The sequence below is a fragment of the Anoplolepis gracilipes genome, chromosome 15, assembly GCF_047496725.1.
Source record: "Anoplolepis gracilipes chromosome 15, ASM4749672v1, whole genome shotgun sequence".
Classification (NCBI taxonomy): domain Eukaryota; kingdom Metazoa; phylum Arthropoda; class Insecta; order Hymenoptera; family Formicidae; genus Anoplolepis; species Anoplolepis gracilipes.
The window spans coordinates 3,291,907-3,316,764 of NC_132984.1; the positions used below are offsets into that span (position 1 = coordinate 3,291,907).

General features: G+C 41.9%; 2 protein-coding genes across 5 annotated transcripts in view; one reads left to right on the forward strand and one right to left on the reverse strand.

Moving 5' to 3' along the window:
- Positions 1-18,712, forward strand: part of LOC140673700 (uncharacterized) — a 77,619-nt gene extending 58,907 nt beyond the window's left edge. Inside the window, exon 8 of one of the 2 annotated variants that reach the window (XR_012048087.1) lies at positions 2,700-3,940. The gene's annotated coding sequence lies outside the window, so the exon portion shown is untranslated. Of the gene's footprint in view, positions 1-2,699; positions 3,941-18,679 lie in introns of those variants that run through there. The other variant, XM_072906807.1, reaches the window with a different exon arrangement.
- Positions 18,713-20,880: 2,168 nt separating this feature from the next.
- Positions 20,881-24,858, reverse strand: part of LOC140673699 (uncharacterized) — a 109,446-nt gene continuing 105,468 nt past the window's right edge. For all 3 annotated transcript variants that reach the window (XM_072906800.1, XM_072906799.1, XM_072906798.1), the window contains exons 5-7: positions 23,826-24,067; positions 23,532-23,664; positions 20,881-23,305 (exon numbers count right to left, since the gene is read on the reverse strand). In XM_072906800.1, coding sequence (XP_072762901.1) covers positions 22,530-23,305; positions 23,532-23,664; positions 23,826-24,067 — 1,151 coding nt within the window. In that variant the 3' untranslated portion in view covers positions 20,881-22,529. The remainder of the gene's footprint in view (positions 23,306-23,531; positions 23,665-23,825; positions 24,068-24,858) is intronic.

Genomic DNA, 24,858 nt, shown 5'->3' on the forward strand with positions numbered 1-24,858 from the left:
CGCGGCGAAACAAACATTTGATTGATTTGGTCAAAATTGGATCTGCTCAAATTTTACATATTTTACACGTGAGAGAAAAGCAATCTTTCTCTGGTAGATGAAAAATTGCGTGTGCTTGCTTTGCACAAAGTTGCTTTTGAACAAAGTTGAATAAATTTATTTATCCCATTCTTTGGGTTCAAGTCTTTTTGTCCAGGCCTTTTTGACGGACATTAACGTCAACGAAACCAGCGTTAGGCCCAAGTGTTTTCCCCGTTTCTCTCTCTCTCTCTCTCTCTCTCTTTTGACGCAGCAATCGACTCTCTTCGCGGCAATATCGCGATAAGTATCTCGGACCGACTCCGCGAAACACGAGGAACGATATCCGCGTAGTGGTGGTGCTTTGATGGCGGCCAGAAGTAAATCTAAGGTTTACGAGGCAGCACCGCCTCTTACTAGCACCTCCTCGAGCACTGCACCCCGGAGTTTCACGGGGCACCGCGAGAGCGCGAGCCCCTCATAATTCTCATAATAAATCGCCTCGAACAACTGACGCCCGCTCCACATACAAAGGGATCACCGACCAAAAGGAAGAGCGAAGGGTTAGAAAGGAGGTGGGGACGGGAAAGGGTTCGCAACAACGGGGTCGACCCAGATCGCGAGACCGCCGCTGTTGTTGCGAAAGGCGTTACTGTTGCATCTCAAGCGTGCCCCGGCGAATCTTCACGAGGATTATTCATCGCGAGAAGATGTTTAGATCTCTTTGGACCTTTAATTCATCGACCTTGAATTCATCTACTTTTATCTTGTATTCGGAGCGTCCGGAGAGAGCGATTCTCTCTTCGGCTCTCTTTGAAGGAGCTTCTCGCGTCTTTAATTTTTCCGGACAATATATACATACATATACCATTAATATATATATATATATATATATATATATATATATATATACTGGGTTTTCGAAAAGCCCGAAAACGGTCGAATATCTCGAAAATAAAGCATTTTAGGGAAAAATTTTTCAATTTTTTTTTAAAAAAACAATCATGCATTTTCTTTATGATTATTATTATGTGCTAAAAACTATTAATATAAAGATAATAAAAAAATTAATATTTTACGAGATATTTCGTATATGATGTCAAAATATTAGAACTTTCAAGCCTCATAACTCGAAGAATACTTGATAAAAAAAATATTTTATTATAGTGTTTTGGAAAGCTCTCGAGATAAGCTACAAGAATATGCAAAATATATATACCCCATTTAAGAAATTCAAGATGACCTTCATATAATCTTCAACGACTATTCAATGTCAAACCAATGGCACCAATTTTAAAGCGCTTTTCGAACCAAACAATTTTTATTTGAAACATTTTTCTCTAAAATGCTTTATTTTCGAGATATTCGGCCGTTTCCAGACTCATCAAAAATCCTGTATATATACGCTGTGTTTAAATTTTTCGAGCGTAAATCAAGTGGCGCGATTATTACTCTCTCGTCGCGCTCGTTAAAGAACGGAGGTATAATCCTGCGTCTTCAACATTGCAAGGAAGGACGCGGGGCCACGGGACCGCTCACGTGTCTTCGAATATTCTCTGGCATTAGTTACATTGTATATATCCGCTTCCCCGCGAGCCGAGGTTGCATGACGTCGGCACCAGGGGCCCCAGGGGCCCCAGAGGGGCGCGTGGTCACACACAGGCCCGCCCGATAATATAGTTATTACCAACAGGGGGCCCCGCGGCCACAAGAAAGCGACGAACCCTGCATTAAAAACCAATTTTTAGCCCCGAAAAAACCTCCGCTCTCCGTCGTAATAACAGGCCTGATAATCTATAGTAGGTTTTCTATCCCGAGCCTTGGGGACCGACCTGCCAGGGCCCCGTCTCCATCTCCCCCCTTTCCCCCTCTTGTATCCATCTATCCTCCCTTATGCTTGCTCTCCCTGCGTTCTCCTAACCCGGTCGGGGATAATCGAGCAAATTGATGCCTCCTCCCTCCATCTCCCTCCTCGCCTCGTTTCCACTACGATGACTTTTTTCAATTAAAATGGCCCACGATGTAACCGACAGCTGTCGAACGGAGTCTACGACGTAATCATCTTGGGTCTTCGATTTATCAATCGATTGGGTTTGACGCGCTCGTCTTGTTTCCAACATGATTTTTTCGAGCATAACAAGCTCTATTCGTGAAAATTTAGCGGGACAATAAGTTTTTTATATATAATAGTTTATAATTAATTTACTCAATATTTTTATCAAAATAGCATTTTAAGATATGTATATAATATTTAACGAAAAATATTTTTTTTATTCATTTTTTTTTTTACCATAGAACATATTAATTATAAGTGTAGGAGGAAGAAATTACTTGAAAGTAATAACTATAACTTTTAATCAGGTAGACAAAATCTAAATAGCGTGTTTCGCAGGGAGGTCGGTTATAACAGAAAATTCGCGTAATTATGCCGCGTAAAACGCAAATATCCTATTTCTATTAGGCATATCATAAGTATCTCGCCAAAATGAGCGGCCAATTACGCGCGTCGTGTATCGTCAAAAGCTGTTCCGCCACTTTATTATGGGTTTGCTTTGACTTTGGGCCACAAACTCGACTCCTCCCGATCTTCGACTTCTACGAAAAATCGAAATTGTAGCCGTTGCTTTAATATTTTGCGATATATGTACATAAATATACAAACATAACAATCTTGATCACAGATATATAAGATTGGGACAAGGAAGACGGAGATGAGTGTCGCGCTTCTGGATTTTGATGAAATTTGAAAATGACAACGCAACTACACCGAGACCTTTAACCGTATGGGATACAACGAGAGCTTTCCGGGGGAAACCGGAATTGTTGTGTCTCGGGCTCTATTCGATTCTAGTAACAATCGTCCTGGTTACGTCACTACTACCATTTACGGAAGAGGACCGAGGACCGAGGACCGAGGACCGAGGACCGAGTCCTCAGTAAATTTCTATTAACGGCGCGGCGTTCGAAACAATCGGCCATTAAATTGAACGATCCCGCGGTAGATAATAACTGGTAATAATCGGCCGGAGCCACCGGTTAGTTTCGACGCTGCTGGGACCCTCTGCCTCGCCTCGGCGAGCCGAAACAAGCCGAGCATCGGTAATGAGAGGCCAATTAGAACACCCCGCCGATGGAATTACCCCCGGACGCTCCGAAATTCAAACTGGCTGCCGTGAGCGTTCCTCGTAATGGCCGCGAGGCACGCGAGAGAGCGAGATATCGCGTGAGAGAGTGCGTCAAAGTGCGATGCCCGGATACCGAAGGATCCGAACGCTCTTCCATTTCTGTCCTTGCTTGCAACAAACCCGAGCAGTCCGTTCAGATCCATCTGTCGAAATAACCGCCTCGTTAGTCATTCAATGATAATTTGTGTCGCGAATGGCTTTTGTAAGAATAGAGATGAACGGTTCTAAAGGAGAATCTGTCGAGCGTGTTGAAAGAAAGAGAGATGTGCATTATCGTGATAAAAAAAGAGATAGCACTGAGAAATAAAGCTTCGACTAAAAGAAAAGGAAGGCAGTAAGAGAGATTGCACGTAATTACATATAATTGAACCCCGACCTATACCAAAGATGAATGACTCGTCGAGTAAGTTTGTAAGAGACTAGGGAAATAACATATTTGACGTAAAATAGAATCTGAAGGCCGCCATCTGAAGAAAAGAGACGTCTCGTTACAATACAACTACTAGAAAAAGATGCAGCGTCCTACCGTATAAAGGCTACAGCTCCACGATATGACGAAGAAGAGGGAGGGAAAAAAAAAAAGAGAAAGGAGACAGGGAGGAGCTACTCGTAACTCGTCGCGCTCAATTTGCAGTCGCGTATAATTAACCGGAGTATGAAAAACGGTCCGCCACGTGCTACCACGTTGCTCCGTCGCTTTTTCTCTCTCTCTCTCTCTCTCTCTCGCTCTCGCTCTCTTTCTCTCTCCGCCAAGATTTATAGTTATTAATTTTATAATAGACTCATCAAGCGAAGAGGAGCTGCGCGCGTCCGGCAGTTTAAGCGAGCACGTTTAACCGAAAATGAAGCAAAACGACGCGGTCGCTGAACCGCCGAACCTGAACAATCTACATTTTTAATTAGCGAAATAACTCACGCGACTCCTGCAACGAAACGCGCGATTAATCGCAATTAACCAAATTGATTTTCCTGCCGGCGAAGACGCCGCCGTCGATTCCTCGCGATCGGTGACTCCGACGCGTTCGCGTTGTCCTCCCCATTAAAGGGTTAGTCAAGATTTCATTACTTCATTAATCACGCCGGACGATCACGATCGCGTCCATTTGTTTTTGCGAAATTAATCAGGCGCCCGCAAAACTTATGCATACTCAAATCGACCGCCATCGATTCACTTCGCGAGAGCTCCCCGTATCTTATCTGTCACACGCGGGTTAACGCGATCGATCATGCAAACGCGATGGCGAATATTGATCGTCCGTCTGTGCAATTAATTTCGTAAAGACTTGATCGGCGAGTCTGTGTGGAAGAATTAATTTCGGCTATCTCGATAAAGCATACGTTATAATTATAATTTTTATTACACTTTAGAGATTACTGACGAGTATTTATAGTGTTAGACAGAAAAAAAAGTGTCAAATTAAAATTTATATATTCATACGAATTATTCGGTCATTGTTTCATATATACGCAACATATTATAATCTTTTTGGAAGAATTTAAATATCTTAAATTTTAACAATATTATAATCTTATTTCACTACTACGATTGTCATTTCGAGAATAAAATAATTATTTTAACTCCAAGCTATCCAACATTTTTTCCTCTCTATTCAAGAAAATTATTCTTAAATAACAAGAATATAGTTTTCTTGGTCAAACTATATATAAAATGTCTGCATCCAAGCAAATTTTCTTTGTTTAACGTAATATAAATCTCATTTCAAGACTTACATTTTACAACTAAAGATATTGTCAAAATAAGAATATTCTTTTCTTCTGTGTAGATAAAAATAAAATCGAATGTAAAAAATATAATGATAAAAATTTGAGTTTCACTTTATTTATTTATTTATTTAGAAACTGGAAAATCCTTTTGGTACAACAATTTTATAGTTACATGAATAATGCAGTAAAAAAATAAAACAATAAAAAGAAAAAGAAAGAACAAAATCTCAAAAGAAAGGAAAAATACAGATTACTAAAAACAATTAAGAAGAAAAAAAAATACAATGTAGATAACATACATGATAATATAATACACATAATTCATTAATATTCTTAATATATTATAAGATTTATTCAACTCTGTGCGAGATAAGCGGCTTCAATTGTATTCCATGATTTATGCCGTTCATTGTCCGAATACAGGATTAATAACGTCATTGTTATTCCAAGCGCAATGATTACAACTTTTAATCAAATCGCATTTTCACCGCAGGAGTGTTTTTACGATATTCGGTTCTCGGCTCGCGAAGAATCTCGGAGATCGGCGGCGAAGGACGGGAGGAAGCGGTGATTGTATCCCTCTCGAATTCCAACGAGGCGTTGCCTCGTGCAAAAAAAACCGTGCTTTTGCAACATTTCGGTAGGTGATTTACGTTTTAATCTAGCGTTAACGACTCGGCGTAGACAGGCGAGACTAATGACGAGACCAAGACCAATCGCGTCTATGAAGCGCGGCGTACAAAAGATACTCCCCGAGGTCCATTACAGTTGACAAAGCGAATATTCCTGATCTATTATCGCCGGAAATTCAGTCCCAAGTCGAAAGTATGGCTACGCTAGAATAATACCGGTTTTTACTTTGCCTTTTTTTGCTTTTCAATTATTTTTTTTTTTTTTTTTTTTTTTTGTTTTTTTTGTTTACAAACCGTTTCAATTCTTTTTTTTCATTAATGCATACATATTTTAAAACAATTACAATACAAAAGATGCCAATCAAAAAATCCGCACTCTTTTCTACCGTAAATAAATAATAAATAAATTGATAAATATGCCTAATAAATAAATTTCTTAAATAATAAATAGGAAATAAATGAATTCTGCATAAATTTCATATTAGCTAATATAATATACATATTTTCATTTCAAGAATCTCTCTCTGAAGAAAATTTCTTTTCATCTTTCGAGATATAAAGAGTGAGTTACATTTTCGGTTAAGCCGATAATGTCGGATCTCTGTGTTTCTCTTGTGCAACGCGAGATTAAAAATCAAAGATCGGGATGTATCAAGCCATAAGCGACGCTATATTTACGAGAGTCTCTCGCTCTCTCTCTCTCTCTCTCTCTCTCTCTCTCTCTCTCTCTCTTTCACTATAATATTTTTCGCAAAGCGAACATAGCGATATCGTTCGTACGAATTCGCATTGACTGTGCTCGCAAAGAGATACGGCCGGGTTGTATCGAAATGCGATCTCCGCGTTTAATTACGAATCCTTCTGGGAACGATCAGGAAACATATCCCGATATATAGCATCCCCCTACCTCCCTCCCGCATTCTCTCTCTCTCTCTCTCTCTCTCTCTCTCTCTCTCTCTTCCGTTTCGCGGGAGGCGAAAGAACGCGCTTTCGGATGCAAGCGCGAGAGCATTAAATCCACAAGTCTGGTTGTGTTTTGAGCGGCGCTTTCAGAGAAAAAGTTTATCGTCCTCTCGCACGAAATATCGTTCTGAGAGAAACGCTCCCTTAGCTCTGTTTAATTTAAGGATTCACTTAATCGAACTTGCATATAACTTGCCCCGCGACGAGACCACCTTTCGCGTAAATCGAATCGACGTTCAAATACCTCCACGTGTCATAATAATAATAATACATAATATATTTCCACCATAATCTAAAGTTATCACGATAATTAAAATATGCAACGTATACAAGACAGACGGTCTGTATCGTCATCAGCGCTGTGCGTATGCGTATTTTGCGCATACCTATTTGCGACACGTCGCGTCGTCTGTTTCGAGAAGAGCGTCAAAGGTAGGTACTTCTGGTAGAGAATCTTGAAAGATCCATCGGATGGAATATTATGACGCTCCTCAAAGGGGACGGTAGCTACCGCCGCGCGCTTTAATCTCGCGTTAACGACTTCATGTAACCGGCCGCGAGACTAATGATAAGGGCGAGTCTCGAGCCGTATCTATCAAACAAACAATAAAGAGAAAGAGAGGGGGAGGGGGTGAAAGAAAGAACAGAGTATCCTTGGCGTTCGCCATTTTTTCGATGGCCGTGCGGGAAAAGGTGTGAACTCCTTAAGCTGCCGAGGTGTCGGCTCGTCAGCAGTCAGGAAGGTGTTGGGCCGCGATCATTTATTATCTCGAGATTGAATTTCTCCTCGGCTCGGCCAGCGCCTCGGTTTAATTAAAATATCGTTATGGGTAGGCGGGGATTCCTTGCCGCCGTCATCTCACCTCGCCTCACCTCGCCTCGCCTCGCCTCGCCTCGCCTCGCCTCGCCTCGTCCGGCCTCGTCTCGTCTCGTCTCGTCCTCTCAACCTCGTCGAAACCGACCTCGCCTCATCCAACCTCTCTCTCTCTCTCTCTCCTTCTCTTTTCGAAAGCGTTCACGATCACCGAGCGAGGGAATGCGGTCCGAGGGAAATATGCTTCCGTTGACCGTCTCCTCGATCACGAGGCTGCTCGGACGCAAAATTATTTATGCCGGCTTCAATTTATCAACATTCCTCTGCTCGTGCATTTCTCGTCAATTTCATCAGCTGAGATTGCATATAGTATTACGTAAGCGAATTCGAGCAAATGATTAATGATGTTTTGAATGAAATTTCTCCGATAGGGAGCATGACACGTGTCGTTAATCGTTGCTATTCGTTTATCGTCCAAGTATCGATTCTTCTGTTAATAACATAATTTCCTCTCGAAAGGAGCGAAAAACACTCTGTAAGTTATTGATAATAATCATGCAGTTAATGAGGTCTTTTCTAGAAAATTATTTCTTATAAGAATCGATTTTCTTTAATAATATCTAAGTGACATAATCGAGAAAAATTCAATTCGCGTATTTGTCATTGGATGACGATAGCGAGCCGCTTGTCGATTTGTAAACCTGTTGAGTGAGGAATCGATCGACTAAACACGGCTCGCTTCTTCTCTCAATTTCCTTAAAAGCGACTAGTTGACAGATTACACACAACTGCGAAAGAAGCAGCGGAGCGGATCGGCGGCGCGGCCGCGCGTTTATCCGCCTCGCGATCAAAAAGTGATCAATACGGACCGATCCTGGCTGACCCGAACGATAACGAGGTATTAACGATCGGAGCCGAACCAGTTCGAAGGGAAGGTGGTTGGTTGTTCACGGACGAGGCTCACGAGTTTAGCCGATCGGTCGAGGCCATCCCGTCCGATCTCCCTCTCTCTCTCTCTCTCTCTCTCTCTCTCTCTCTCTCTCTCTGTCTCCTCTTTCTTTCCTTCTTCTCCTGTTCATTCTCCGGCGAGCCTTTTGTCTCGGATCGTCTCGGGGTTTTCGATTATCGTCCGGTACCGGGCACCGTAACGATCGCCTAACTCAGTTGGGCCCGCCCCCAACAAACGGCGACTCCACCTTCGAAAGACCCCGGGTCCCACTTTTTGCATTTAAATTAATTTGCGCCGATTAATTTTTAATTAAAGCCGAGCCCGGGCCCGGCCAGGCGCGAAACGCTCTCGCGTCAAACGTGTACCGGCCGACCGATCGAATAATATTCTTCTCGGCAGCTTTCCAGAGCCTTATATACGAGAAGTGGCCCGGGTGATTTTTGGCGGTGCTGCGATTGGACGTGCGCGAATTTATGATACCGGGAGATTGGGGTCCGAAGGGATTCCAGGGACGAGCTGCGAGAGAGCCGCACGCCATTCGATTCGCCGTTTAGATAATTGAATCGGTTATTTTTTACAATAACATACGTGTAAAAGTTAAGTGTGTGATAGCAGGCCTAGAGTCAATTTCATTCTTTTTGATCTTGATTTTGCCATCAGTTCAGATATTTATACGATAATTCTTTTTCCAAGTAGATAGATTTATCATCGTAAATTGATAGTTAAAAACCAATATGTTTTTCTTTCGTTTGAAGAAAATTGAGAAACGGATTCTTGTGTCGCACGCAACAAGCCCATTACATACTTATTAAGAACGGAAACACGTCACAAGGCTTGAGCAACCTTCGCGCAGCTGGTTGCGAAACTGCGTGAATATTTCAATTGAAGCAGAAAACACATTTATAGATATTTTTTTTTATGATATTCTTTTCGAAAAGAGCGTCTTATCGTTCGCGATTTATCGGAGAGACGTGTGTGAGATCCTGAATGAATATCTATCTAAATATCCGGCGGATAAATCATTCGGACACTTCTCCCGCAAATTATTTAACGCTTAATTTTCTTTCTTAATATTTTACATACTGTCTGAGAAATTAATTTATCGTACATATATACATACATATATATATATATATATATATATAAACAAGGAGAAAATTAATTAATAATCGTGCTTTCGATAAAGACGACGCGTGCGATAACGATTTCCTATAAATCACCGGCACCCCGCGTGAAAATTCGCGATGCTGCGTCGATGTCCCCTTCTCTCTTTCTCCTTCTTCTCTTTGTCTTACATCCAATTTTCTCCTGCGAGGATACTCCGATGGATCCCCAGTATACGAAAGACAGCGCGGCGTTCATAAAACGGCCGTAAAACACTAAACGGCTGTAAAGCCCCTGCCCCAAAACGCGCGTCTGTGGTTGCTGCTGCTGCTGCTGCTGTTGCTGTTGTGTTGTTGTTGTTGAGCAACGTGTTTCTTCGCAATCCGGCCGGATAGAGACACGCACCTCCGACATTAAATCACTCCGCAACCACGCCCTATCCCGTCTCCCTTTCCTGTCCTTTTACCTCTTCTTCGTTCGCGGATCCTTCGAGATGTTTTCGCACGAAAATTTTAGATGAGGTGACAGTTTGATTTTTCCAATAAACGAAATCGCGTTTATTTTCGCGCCTTTAACTCGTGGCAAATATAAAGAAAGATAATTGTATCGTACGCAAGCATGCTTGTCAGATCCGCAAGTCAATCTATTTGTCGTTTGACAAATATTATATAAATTTAGCTGACATTAAATCTTAAATTATACTTTGATCCTTCCGTTTAAATCCCCGCCTCTCTTACAGACGATAATTACAAGACGACTTCCGGCAGAATCCGCGAGGCTACTCGCGCCGGCAATTTCCGGCCGGTGATTCCACGACGTAGAGATTATCGCCGTGTTATCATCACGATCGATGAGCTACCGCACGATAATCATTCACCGAATCGAAAGAGAGCACGACGTTTAGATTCTTAAAGCTGAATATGATTGATATCGGGCTGATTGATTTTCTTTTTTTCTACCCTCGGTGTTTGTATTGCGAATTAAAACACGCGTTGGTTAAGTTAAAATGACGGAAATAATTTCGCGCGCCTGGAATAGAGCGCAGCCAATTATAATTATGTACTTAGGCGACGGTAGTTACGCGTCGTATTTATATAATTAGCGGATAATAGTAACCTGTTGTGACTGGTGGCTGCGAATGCATAATAAAGGAGACTCATGAAATTAAAGCATGTGGTAGCTGCATATATTTACGACGCTAAATGAATATCCGCTAAATTGATAAAGACAAGTTCAGTTCATTTTTAATAGGCGTTTCAACGGCAAGATTCACGCTAGTCGCAAATATTTTATCTTCGCGATTGCATACACGATGAATAAATTTGAGCAGAAAACTGCTCGACGTCTCTCTTAGACATCATATTGTCGGAATTTGCAGATTTGTAGATTCTCTCAAGTTTCCCTCTCGAACCACGCGGAACTTCTTATCGATTTTCAGAGTCTGCTTATGTCGGCACCTCAGGTGGTGCTCACACTCGAAATTCCCAGATAGGTCTAGCTAGAGTCTAGCAAATATCGTTTGGACCCTCGTCTTGACGGCTGGAATAACAGGTTCTTCCATAAGTCGAATGGGAGTCGGCCACACGAGTAAACAGTTATATACCTGTCACGCGGGGCAACTCAACGTCGATTATTTTATGTCACGAACTTCCTTCGTTACTCGATACCGTGATCGATAGATGTAGCTTTAATAAGACGACTTATTAGCGCTAATCACGCGCATTTCCTCTCGAGAATATCCGTTATTCGCAAAAATTCATATCGCTATCGAAACGTCGAATCTCTCGGAACTGATATAATTGGGATGGGAGATCCTAATCGCCATTTTTCTTAATTCTCAAAAATTAATTATTCTCTTTTACGTTGGAATTAATGATAGAGCAACCCTGAATAATTTATTTTAACCCTCAAACTGAACACGTTTTTTTGGCACCGTAATCCTGAACGCGTGGGTAACTGGAGTCCGAGTTAATTTTTATATTCTAAAGTTACTTGAAAAATTCTAAAAAAGTTTACACATCTTCTTTCAAGTTTAAACGAAAAGTTTGTGTAGTAGAGTTAAAGAAAAAATATTTTTAAATACTATATTTTTGTTATTTGTTGGATCAAGATTTGGAAACATGGATGTTTTATATAAAAATTAATAAAAATTTGAAAAAATAATTTTGAACAAAAAGGCTTGCAGGAATTTTTAGTTCAAAGTTCAAAGTTTACGAAAAAAATACTATATATTCACGATCTTAAAAAAAATATAATTATTTGAATGATCGTAAATGTAATTTTTAGGTTTAAAAAAAATGTGTTTTTTTCTGAAACGCAATATAAATTAAAGCAATTTGTTTCTTTTTCAGAGAGATTATCATTGTAAATTTATATCTTATTTTTATAAAAAACGATTAACAGCAAAAAAACAATTTAAAAAATTTACTTATTCACTCTTTCTTATTTAATAGACAAAAATCATTTGTGTCCGCTTCAGATTTAAATTTGCCAGCACTTTGCACTGAATAAACTGTTTAAATTGTCCTTTCAGTTATAAGTCCCTTTTGACACAAACTTTTTTTTGAATAAGTTTCCAACCTCGAGATTTTATTAATATTTTTTTGAAACAATGGATTAAAAATGACACCCGGACACGAAAGACCCACGTGTTCAGTTTGAGGGTTAAAGAGAGAAAGAGTCGTATTAAAAAATCTCTTTTTTCTAAAATTCTTTTTTCAATTTTGGAATTTGGAACAAAATACGCTGGAAGATGAGGGAGAATTTTTTTACAAGATTTGAGTAAACACCCTAAAGTCGCGACGTTGGAAATTTCGCGATCAGGACTTGCCAAGAGTGGCGCAAAGCACGCTTACCACGAGTCGTGTCAATGACTCATCCGCTTTCCAGCGTGGGCGCGTCTCTCCTCCAGGTGCACGATTCCTCCCTCTCCTCCTTCCCCCCCGCTCTGTCTCAGCGTGCGAGGATATCGGGCCGATGAAGACGTTGTAAAACGAATGCGCGCTCCGTGTCTTGGTTCTCACACCTCGGCGCTCGGCGCGGCGCGCGGTCAAAGGCCCGCGGGGGGTAAGGCCGGTCGGACCGTGGGGCTAATTGATACGTAAGATTACGTTCCCCGGCCCCTGTCGTCGTTCCCTTCATCCTCGCCTCCCGCCCCCGCCCCCGCCGCCGCCGCCGCCGCCTCGTCGGGATGATTGGTTGTCAGACCAGGGACCGGTCACTAAATTCCTCGAGTTCGGCTCGTTTCTGAGATTTCGAGCCACGCCGGCAACGCTAACTTTTTAAATAACACCCTCCGGCGGCCCGTCATATGGGAAACACTGTGTGCGTCGCGTTTCAAGAACGAGGACTCGCGAATTTGAGTCTTTGACGCACCGTCGTTCATGTTAACATAACATTCTCGATTGCGAATGCGCTTAACCATCCGCGCGGAAATAATCTGATAAGTAGCGCGCGCGCGCGCGCGCGCGCTGCCATTTAATAACAGGTATCATGTAAATTCCCTACTATTAGCAGAGCGGAGAATTGCTTCTCCATTCACACACACATTTCTTTTAGAGCGAAAGTTATTAGCGTTTATTCGCGCCCTTGAAAATAACATCGAGATTTTTCAAGTTCTTTCAGTAGATTATAACGATCGACGATGAGGTAATTGTCACTCCTCTTGTGCTTCAGTTTAAAGGAGCGGCGGATTATTTTACGACACATTTATTCTCCAAGCCAAACGTGATTGTTCGAATAATATCGAGCGACGTTGATTAGATTCAATCAATTCTATAGAAACGAGATTGGCCAACAAACCTTTATTCTTCTTTTTCTTTCTTTTTGTTTTCTCTCGCACCTCGAATCGATGATATCGGATGACGCGACTGGGTGAATTAGGCTTCACGGACCTCCCGTGGTCAGCTGTTCCAGAGGAGTCTTAAGTAATACATTACGTGAGCAACACCTGGAACCGCGCGCGGACCGCACAAAGGCCGCCTCCCTTTCGACCGGGTTGATCGTGACTCGTTAACACCCTCCGACTCAACCACCGACGTTAACTTCAACCCCCACAGAGATCGCCCGGTGAGATTAAGGACCCGTCGTTCCTGCGTTCTTTTAATAGGTCCGGCGAAACTGATTCGCTCGGATTAAATGCCGCGGCTTCTTATCGAAAAATTTATTCTCCCAGACATTTATATACCGTTCCCAATGAGATAAACATTTATTATCTCTTAATCACTTTATTACTCTACTCATTATCCCGTCCGTCGCGCGTTGGAAAATTATTTCACATATTTGGTTCCATCACACACAATAATGCTATTCTCTTCGAATTAAAAAATAACGTTGCGTAATAACAAAACCCTTTTATTGATAAGCATATGTAATTAAAGTCAAGTGTTTTCTTTTTTTATATTCCAAAATAGCTGGAAATCTGCAAGATTATTCAAGAGGCGAATAACGAGAAAAAAAAGTCTGGCTGGGGTAAAATTTGGGGGAGGGGGAGGAAGAAATCAATCGGGTATCGAAAAATCACACGCGATGAGACCTGTTGAGAGCAAATTCAAGCGGGGCACGTTCGCACCTTGACTTGATTAGTGGTTCTTCGTGCTCGCAGGGCCGTACAGGCTCCGGAGCCGGACGGGCCCTGCAAGCGACCCGTCCATTGCGCCGCTAGAAACGGGGGTGGGAGGGGAGCCAGAAGGGGAAACGACCTGTGTGTGTGTGTGTGTGTGTGTGTGTGTGTGTGTGTGTGTATGTGTGTGTGTGTATGTGTGTGTGAGGCGGAGAGGGAGCGAAAAGTGTCGGGCAATACTTTTCAGGTCGTCCGTCGCGCGGCTTGACGTCTTAATGCACGTCGAGAATAATCTCACCGCCAATTTATTACACTCTTTCTCATTTCTTTTCCGGACCTTTCGCCCCGCGTCCGCGGCGCACCTACTGGACCCTTCCTTTTGTACCCTCTCCGACGAGAAGAAGAGAGAGAAAGAGAGAGAGAGAGAGAGAGAGAGAGGGTTCTTCTCTGCGTTCACACTCTCCGCGCTGCTCATCTCGCTCATGTATCTCCCTTTCTCCGCGACCGAGAACCGCTTGCACGCGGCACCGCTCGCATCTAATAGAATACATAATTTAAATTTTTGAGTTATACGCGCGTGGAGGAAGGGAGAGAGGGAGGAGAGAGAGAGAGAGAGAGAGAGAGAGAGGACAGACGCGCCGCGCGATAAATTTATGAACTTTATGGGGATTTGGAGAGCTGTCGAGAGAGCGGGATTACGGTACGCTGATCTTGATCTGTGCCGTATGGGATCCCTCTTTGGCGCGGATCCGCTTTTCCACGGGGCTCACATCCCGGATAATCCCGCTGATAGCGATCATTTACATGGTTGACGTAATTAGAAGATAAGAGAACCAGAACCGATGCTCGAATGTGTAAGAAAAATGTTTCGATTAAAAGAATGTAAATTAAAGTTTGAAGAAGGACTTTCTTTTTCCTAAACATTTTTCATGTAAAGGAAAGAATTTTGTATAACTGGTCTTTTGCGCGACTAAATGTCTATTTCTGTTTGTGATATATATGTATAGAAAATTTTAAAGATGCTGGTTGTGTGTGTGTCCAATTCTTAATGTCGTTCCAATTTCGTCAGCGGGATCCGACAAAGTGTGAAAAAATCATTCCAGGGCCCGGTGGTCCCCGATGACGAAAGACTCGGTAAATCTTACGCTCGTATAATAATTTAATAACGGACACGTACAGGTATGCGGCGACCCGCACCTTATTTAGGCGACGGTTAGGGTGCCTCTTATGTTCATAAATAATCGTCTTCGGATTAAGAAGATGCGGCACTCGTGGAATTTTTTAGCTCCGGAAATTCGGCCTCGCTTTGACGACTCGACTCGAGAATAGATTCTCCATAATGAAACCAGCTCGAATAACCAGCTACCTTTTTAGCGTCTTCGAGAATCTCCTCGGTTTTTTCTATCCGTGCGCGTTATATAATTTCGGAGTGGCTATATTGTCAGGAGTAAATAATTGAATTGGACGAGAGTCAGACAACGTAAATTCTGTTATTCGTTTTAGTATCAACAGTTTGGTATCTCTCGAGGAATTTAATTTCTAGAATAAGCAATAAACTAAAAAAGTTATCCAATATTCAAAGATACAGGATAAAAATAATTAACACGATTTGATATTTTCTCTCTTTCTCTAGGACAACGTGCATTTTAACGATACAAGCAACTTTTTGATTAAAAAAAAAAAAAAAAAAAAAAAAAGAGGACCAATGTTATTATCGGCAGACATGATGCGAACGCGACATCATACAAAGCGACTCTTCGGCGTGATCTTTATTGTGACAATAATTTAATTTCGAGCCGCGCGGACTTCTGGCTTTGCTCGTAAATACGACGATTATCGTTTGCGTTTATTAAATCCATCCGGGGCCCGGTCCCCTCCTCCTCTTCTCTCTCTCTCTCTCTCTCTTCGTACCCGTCCGGGCCCTCGTACCCATCTTCCCCTTTTGCCTCTTTACTGTAGCCCACTCGACGCGGCGGTTCTCCAATCAGCGACGCGGACACGCTCGCGGTCTCCCTTTACCCCTTAGGCCGCGCCGATGCTAATTTCACGGGGCTCGCGAAGCCTATTGCCTCGGCAGCAACGTAGCAGCAACGTGGCAGCAACGCGGCTCGTTCCCCCCTCGCGGCGGCTTCACTGATGATGACGAGATGATCACTTAATTTGGCCAACAGCTGCCGCGCTCCTTCTTTCCCCCTCTTCATCTCGTTCCCGCTCCTCCTCCTTCTCTCTACCCCCCTGCTTCTCTTTCTTCTTCTTCTTCTACCTCTTCTTGTCCGCTCATTCTTTTATCCAGCTCCGTCTTGACCGAACCCGAAGGGACGGCTCTTGAAAGAGACACTCGTAGCGACGAAAAAATATCACGGCGAGTTTGTTGCGATGGTTACGCGCCGGTGATAATTAAACTCATTGCCGAGTAATTAGCTCGTGGAGAAGGTGTACCGGAAGTGCGGGCATCGCCAAATAAATCGCCAATTTAATCGTTGCCCCGCATATCCTTTAAGTACGTTATCGATATTCGGGGATTTAGGTATTTCGTGTATCAACTTAATAATAAGTATCCAAAGTACGTCGAGTATTTTCTGGATACTCGGTTATTTCCGGTATTACCTTTGGCATTTGAGAAAAATGGCGAAAAATCATCGCGGAAGTAAAAAATTATTCAGAATTTCCTCTCTTTCGGCGACATCTTTTCCCGCACGATTGTTATTATTACGCTTCTTACGTTTCTTCTTTCACGCGTGTAGGGTTGAAATAACTTAAGAGGCGCTTCTCTCTTCTTCTTCTCGGAGAAGCGAGCGGTTATCGGCGACGGTGTCGCGATTTATATTCGCTGTCGACGCCGGTCGTTCGTCTCCGCGTAAGTTTCGCCAGTTTTTTTCCGCGACGGTGGCGGTTAGGCGATACGTTTACCGGCGGAAACCTGGCGTTGAAACAATGAACCGACCAACCGGCGTGCTCCCTGCAAATCTCCAGACTTAGCGTCCCCATTGTCACCCCTCTCTCTCTCCCCCTCCTTTCCTCCCTCCCGAGGCCCTTTACCGTTTTCTTCCCACGCGGTCTCTCTCTCTCTCTCTCTCTCTCTCTCTCTCCTCCCTCCATCTCTGGCGGGGGTGCGAAGGGTGCTTCGCGGATTTAGACGGCCCCGGGTCGTCATGGCAACGTCGGATGGCGAACGCCGGCCTCTCGAACTCTTGTTCCGCGCGCACGAACCGGAACGCGCGTTTTCCGCGGCCGCAAACGGCCGATACGAGCGATCGTTTCCACGCCGCGGCAAATCCCCCGTAAAAAGTTTGCTCCGCACTCCGCGTCGGTCATTGAATACAGATTAAAGTGCCAATTGCGCAACGCGACGGCTCCGTATCTCGCGGAAGAGGAGAATGAGAGATGGATGCCTCGCGCCCGGAAAGTTAGAGTCGTGGCAGCAAACTGAGGGATCAAGAGCGAAATGAGAATTTTCCTTGATATCACCAATGATATTAATTAGACTCTCGTTCGGGGAGTCGAATATTTGAATTGCGACGATGGGCTGATTAAATGGTGTCCCGACTTTTTTCACCTTCGACATTCGCATATAAAATTCTAATAATAAATCTAATAGTTTTTCAACATTGTAACTTTGAATCAGTGATGATTTAGATTTCTTTGCAATTCTACAAGACTTATATATTCTATTTCATTCATTATAGTTTTCTCGGTAAACTTTAGAATCTCTTTTATTTATTTAGTATATTTACTTGGTTATTGTTTCTGAATTTTTTTATCTAACAATGATATTTAAAATATTTTCTTTAATTCGAGTAACAATGTTAAAAAGCTTTGTCTGTCAAAAAAAAAAAAAAAAAAAAAAAAAAAAGAAAAAAAAAACGAATTCCTACCATTGAATTTTGTCATCGGTCTCGCGACATCGGCGTATTTCATCCAGCGACGTCGACGTCGTATATTTCAGCCAGCGGCTGTGCCTGGATTTATCGTTTTAATTTCTGACGGGGATTGAAGCGGGAAGAAAGAATAAAGATATCACGGGTACCCGGGGGATCCTTTTCCGCGGAGAACACGAAACAAAGTGGAAGAGACGAGGTACACATTCATCACGAGTTATTAACCGAGGTAACAAAAGACCGATGAAAAACAGACTGGAAGGTAGCGCCAACCGATCATTACATTTGATTGTAAACTTCTCACTCCATCATTCCCGATGCCATTAGTATCACTATCGAAACAATCACTGTCATTTTCAGGGAATTATATCGCGAATTGTATTATACTACTTATTTAATAATATTGACAGCACTCGAGGGTTGATCAAAGAAGCTCTAAGCGAACAAGAAGAGATATACAATACTTTGTATAACGTTGGCTTTCGATAAAGATTGCTAAAAACGTTCTATGATTATCAGCCCTCTTGCAATCTGTATACACTTTTGAGTCGACGCGCGAGATGCAAATTCTTATCAAGGGATGGGAGAAGCGTATTAAATTATGATCAGCCAGAGGCGTCCTGGCGATATCCCGATACAACGAAGGGATGGCAAGGGATGGCAAGATACGGGACGACTCCGTCGCGAAATTAACCCTCGAGATCACCGGTGCTTTCGAGGGATAATTTCATTTGGCAGCGAGCCGCCGGATTCTAGCTGCCGCCTGCGGGCTGTCTGGCCGCCATTTTCTCTCTCTCTCTCTCTCTATACAATTTTTCCCTTTTATCTATTGCAAAATTTATTCTTGCAGCAACTTCCCCGCTTCTACTCTATCTGCCCCCGGACGGACCTGATGAGACGAAATGCAAATTTCGACGCAATTTGGGCAATTCTTTGATCTCGAGAAAACTCCCAGGTACCTTTGCAGAGAAAAGGAGTTAAACTTTTCCCGGAAGAGCTTACGAGCGAGCTTTCGCGATCGTGATAAACCCCCAAAGTCGGACGGGACAGCCGACGATGTTACGGGTCAAGTCGAGGGACGAGGGCGTAGAAAAAAAAATAAGGTTCGAGGAGAACGGTGTGAAAACGTCTCCATTTGCCGAGTGGAGCTCGATTTTTTCAAAGTCCATCTTTCGAGCTTTATCCTCGAGGGTTATTCACCCTCGGATATCTTCTTACCCTCGTCTTGACTTTTACACGGAAAAACTTCCAACTACTGTGATTGTCGAACACGCGAAAAGCTTCGTTTGTCTTGTCAATCGATTTGCGAAAAAATTGCAGAAAGAGTCACGAATTTTCTTCAGATTTTTAAGACGTAATATTGTTTCGACGAGTCGTGTAGCAGAATGCTAATAATTATACCTTTTCGTTACCATATTTTTTAGATGGATAACACGGTCTTTTTATTTCTGTTTATTACATATATAAAATTTATATATTTTAAATGTATAAAATATATAAATTTATATATTACATATATAAATATATAAATTAAGTATATAAAATATATAAAATGAAGTATATAAACTATATTAAAAAATATATATATTAGATATATAAAAATAGAATTTTATAAAAATGGAAGAGAAAAATTTCGAAGAAAAATTAAATCTCTCAAAAGATGGCCGAGAAAGAGAACTTTCTCGGTTTCCTTTTATATTAATATACCATTTGACTTTGCGTATTCTTTTATATATTCAACGACGCATCGGGACTCGGAAATTTCATTTTATTTTATCGTCATATTTTGCATCATCGTTACATAAAATGAGACATAAATAAAATGAAATAAATTATAGCGATGAATGTGTAATGTTATAATGGAACGAAATCTTGGCACACATCTCTCGCTCTCTTTCTCCTCTCTCTCGCGGGCATGCAATAACGATCCCTTTCCCGGGGGTAGCTACCCTCTCTCGTACCTGTAACATCAATTAAAATTCTCGTGGTCGATGCGCCGCTGTTTCGCGCGATCGTCCGACGTTTTTAATTGGATTAGAGTGAGACGGCTAGAGCGGCCGAGGGGAAGGTGGAGGTTCGTTTCGAGGGTGCGAGATTGCAGGAAGGGGTCGGCGGGATATTTCAGAGTGGGGTGACGGTGGGTAGGTTTGGCGGTGGGTAACTCAGGTAAAATGACAGAGATGAGCGACTCCGTTCCCTTTTCCACCCAATTCCACCGAATTCGCCAGGAGAGAGAGAGAGAGAGAGAGAGAGAGAGAAAAAGAGAGAGATGCATCCCCGGGAAAATGAGGGAATCAACTTTTCCATTGCGGCTTAATTTGTTTCCATTGAAAATTTCACGTCGCGTATGCAAAGTATCTCACTCTTACGATTTCGTTTGTTTCGTAATTTTAAACGTTTGTTTTTTTCTTTTTTTTTTTTTTTTTAATGCACGCGCGCAGCAAATATATTCCAAGTAAAATGAATGATCAGTTGTTCGGTATAAATAAGCGCGCTGTAGAAAGCATGGAATGTTTCGTTCCGGGAGATATTTTGATCGATTATTATGCTTTTCTCGCTTCGAGATTTGAGAATCTCGTGAAGATCGCGATAAACGAGCGATCCGCTCCGCGCGTCGCATCTGCATTCGCAACACGCCGCATTAATTATGTATTCAATAAATTTTAAACGCATTGAAATGAATTCAAATTGCAGATTAATATTAAACGGCGTGCACTAATTGGCCGGCCAATTATGCGGCGTTAATTAAACATTAGATGCGGCGGTCGCTAATTCGAGCATGGTGCGACTTGCGCGATCTACAGATCTCTCGTCGACTTTAGGGAGGAAGTTTACATTAAAGCGGTGTCATCTGTAGAGGATGTAATATCACTTGCAGCTTGTTGTAATATTATCGGCCGAGTCTACCGACTGGGAATTCGAAATATTCCCGAATGAAACTTTCACAGTGGTAGAGGTTTCTGAGATACGCTTACTATCAACATTTTACTAAATAATCGACATATAATTTATTTTTTTTTATAAATTTAGAATTATATAATTTAATTAATATATATTACTATGTCGGTATAAAATAATAATATTCACTAAAAAGTTTACGCGCATTGCAATGAAATTAATGATAATTAGTGTGTGTGTGAACTATTAAATCTCGGCATTTATTTCTAATCTTGCAGCGAGTAATAAATGAGAAGAGGAGGGGAATTATTTTATAAAAAAGGAATATTTTATTACATTCAACTACGTTACAATATATTGATGCATGTAATTATGCGCACGTAAAACATCTTTTATCCGTCGAGTTATCGTCTTATATATAAAGAAGAAACGCAAAGATTGAATTAAAAATACGAGACCCTCCAGCAAGTAGCGTTATCAACGAAAGCAACATGTTTATTTCTGATATGTTCTCGATTAGTGATACAATTGTAAGGCGTGTAGAAATCGCCGAAAGAAATCAGCACAAATCTTCAATTGAAAGCTACTCGATTTTATATTGATCTGTATACCTTATTCTTTCTTGTGTTATTAGTAAAAGGAAAAAAAAATCGAGTATCCGCCCGAGTATCTCTCTCTCTCTCTCTCTCTCTCGTGAGTATCTTGATTATATCGACCACCAAATGTATTACAACGTATTGACTATTATTAATATCCCACTCTCTTAAACTGAATCAGGGAAAGTGTCATTGATCAAAACGGTAATAATATTTCATCGAAATTCAGTGACTATTTCATTGATCTTTAGTGAAAACACTCACGTTTTATTCTTCCATTTTTGTGAGATTTTGTATGGCTAGTATTTAAATTTATAATTATATGCATTACATTTTTTTTATTCTCTTATTAAGATATTAATATAATAAAGTTGCAAAAAATGAAAAAGATTCTTAGTCAAATTCAAATATTTTTTTTTTTAACAAAATATATTATTATTTATCTTATAAAATTTCGCATTTGAAAATATTACCGATTAAAAGAGCTACGTATTACGACTAATCGATACTGTTAGTGAGATTTTATTATTCATTGGCAGTGACAATAAAATTGGGGCAGTTATATTTATATTTATAATTAAAATCACATATGTGAATGATAATGTACTGATTCCATTTAAGAGAGCGCCTTGTTACACAGCTTTGTTCGATTGGTTATGCAGCTGAGACGCGATTACGTGTCGAGTTAAAGTTAAATCTTAACAGCGAGTGACGGAGACATTATTTTACTCCTTGAATATATAAAATGATAAGAGCAATTTCGATTTTGTTTATTTTTACTTTTCTTATTCGACTCGCGTGGTGTGTGTGCGTGTGTGTCGACAATATTATTGACGGAAAGTTACATTTGAATTTCCACGCGAATTACATTTAAGAATTTTGCCCTTGAAATTAATTGTATCTCGAGACGCTTAGCATAATCGTAGTACTTTTTCGCTTGCTTTGAAACTTTGCAGAAGTCTGCAAACAAGATGGGATTTTTTACTTTTTTTTTTTTTTTATTTCATACGCATTTTTGCTAAGCAATTGATAGAGCTACGTTCCGTTGATAGAAAATCCTTCTTCCTTTTTTCAGTTGTCTTGTGCGTGCAATCTGTATCCTCCAACCCTCGAATAGTCTCGAATAGTAGTAGTCGCGCCGAGCCTCGGCTACAGTGGGGTCTCCTCTTCTTGGAGTTATTTCGGGGTCGGAGGCGGGGGTGGTGGTCATACAGCGCTTCCGGTATAAAAGCTCGTCTTGGCGGTCAGCCCGGATGCTCGCTTCTTCCTCTCGCATTCCATCGTGCTGAAGGTGTTTTGAGCGATCTGCGACTTGCGCTTCGGGTTCTGCAGGGTCATGCTGCGCTGACTAGAATTGGAACTGGAGCTGGTACCGGGTTCCGATACCTTGAGGATGCCCGAGTGTATCGTCCCGAAATTTTGATATATGTACTGCGACTGGATGGCCGACACGGACGTGTTTTGATTCTTCAGAGTGATGGGGACCGTCTGGCCGGCCAGACTGTTGAACCTGGTGTCGTAACCGAACGGAGTGTCCAGCAAGGACTCGCTCTTGTCGACGTAGCCGCTCAGTCTGGAATCGAGGAGACCCTCCTTGTCAGCGAAACCGCTCAGTCTTGACTCTACGACGTCCTGATTCTCGGTGGTTCTCGCGGAGAAGTCGGTAGGGTACCGCTGTTCCTGGCCCGGTTCCTTGTTATCCGTAAAGGCGATCATGTTCTGCCTGGAGTCGGAAAGAATCCGAGTGTCGATAAAACCTTCCTTGTCCGTGAAGCCGCTCAGTCGAGAATCCACAACGTTTCCCTCGGTTTTGTCGTAGCTGTACCGCGGATCGATCCCCTTGTTATCCGGATAGGCCGGCAAGACGTGGGACAGGTCTGCCTTATCGACGTAACTGATGGCCTGCGGATTCGAGCCTGCACAGATATCGGGCGCCGATTTGCAGAGCAACGACGTTCCTTCTTCGGCTATTTTTTGAGGCGCTAGGACACACAAGCGCGGACTTACTTTTTCTTCAGATATGCGAAAAAGTAGCGCATTATTATTGGTACAGGGTGTCCCGCAGAATCTCAAATTTTTTTTTTCTTTTATGATTATCAGGATTCCGTCACAATCTCAGCATGCACGATCATTTTACGATTACGTAAACATTATCACGATCCATGCCGTCACGCGGGACACCCTCTCTAGTTGAATAAATTCACCCACTTTTGGCCGGCTGACCGAAGGGTCGTGTCTGCGGCGGCCCTGGCGACTTCTGATGTGCCCGCACGAGATATTCCGAGCTGAGACCTCTCTGCTCCCTCAGCTTTCTCTCAGCGCCCGGGACCATAACTCTCACCTAAAAGAGAAAAGCAAGAAAAGGCATGAATATCCTCAAACGCGATAACTAGAAATCCACTTGTTCACTACAGTATACTCTTCGTATCGCTTTTAGCGCGTTCAAGTGGATTTGTAGTTAAAATAAATTTACACGACGGTAGTTTTAATCGACAACTTCACCATCTCTTCGACCGTGGAAAAGCGCGCCATGTAGCCGGACATGGTTAAAACGGCAGCCACTTCCGCAAGCATCAGCGCTAATCCCGAGAGCTGAAGGCACCAGCCGTAGTGGTACTGAGGTAGACCGTTATCGTCCATTTGCATGCCGGTCGTAGACGGCAAGCTGTACTTTCCCGGCAGCTCCAGTGACGCGTCCGATAAGGCTGATGCCAGAACTATCAGTCCTCCGCCCAAAGAAAGTCCTGAAAATGCCATTACACATCTATTATGCATTTCGCAATCTTTGCGATTCATTTAAAAAATAATGTTAACGGCAAAAGACCTAACCTTCATCTTTTATTTTTTTTTTAAACACTTTTGAAGAAGCTGGTCAATCTAATCTCGCATCGCGAGATAATTTCGATTAATTTTTGCATTTTTTTAAATTCAAAGATAAAAGTTTACATGTCCGTTGAACGGAATGCATTCTAGTAAGTAGCTTTAACTACGTGTTATTTATTTGCTCGTAAATCGAATGGAAAAAGAAGGATATTAAAGTCGGACATTTTTTTTTATATACAGGAGGTTACAATATTATTAAGGATAAAATCGCCTAACCAGTAAATAAAAAAACAGCATAACTGCAAGGCATATTCGAGGATTCAAAGGTATATCACGATAATGGTTTGCGTTGTACCATGCGCATCTCGGAATATCCGCAGTTAAGAATGCAATAACGGAATGGCTTACCCAGTCGTAAGAGACTATCATCGGGCTTAGAATTGAATCGGCCATACCAGCCCCGACTGTGCTTCCGCTTTACAAGTGTATTTAAAATTGCCTTTTTTTTTTTTTTAGACAAAATTAAGATCAAATCGCGAAAGCTAATGAAAGTCTGATTGGAGAACACGAATGTTACATAAATTGCAACGGCAATGAATGGCTTTCGATCAGCAGTAAACATTATTTACAATATTTCAAAACGATATGAATTTATTTATTTATTTATATTTTTTTATGAGAAAATATTTGCGGAATCGCGAGAAAGATCGGA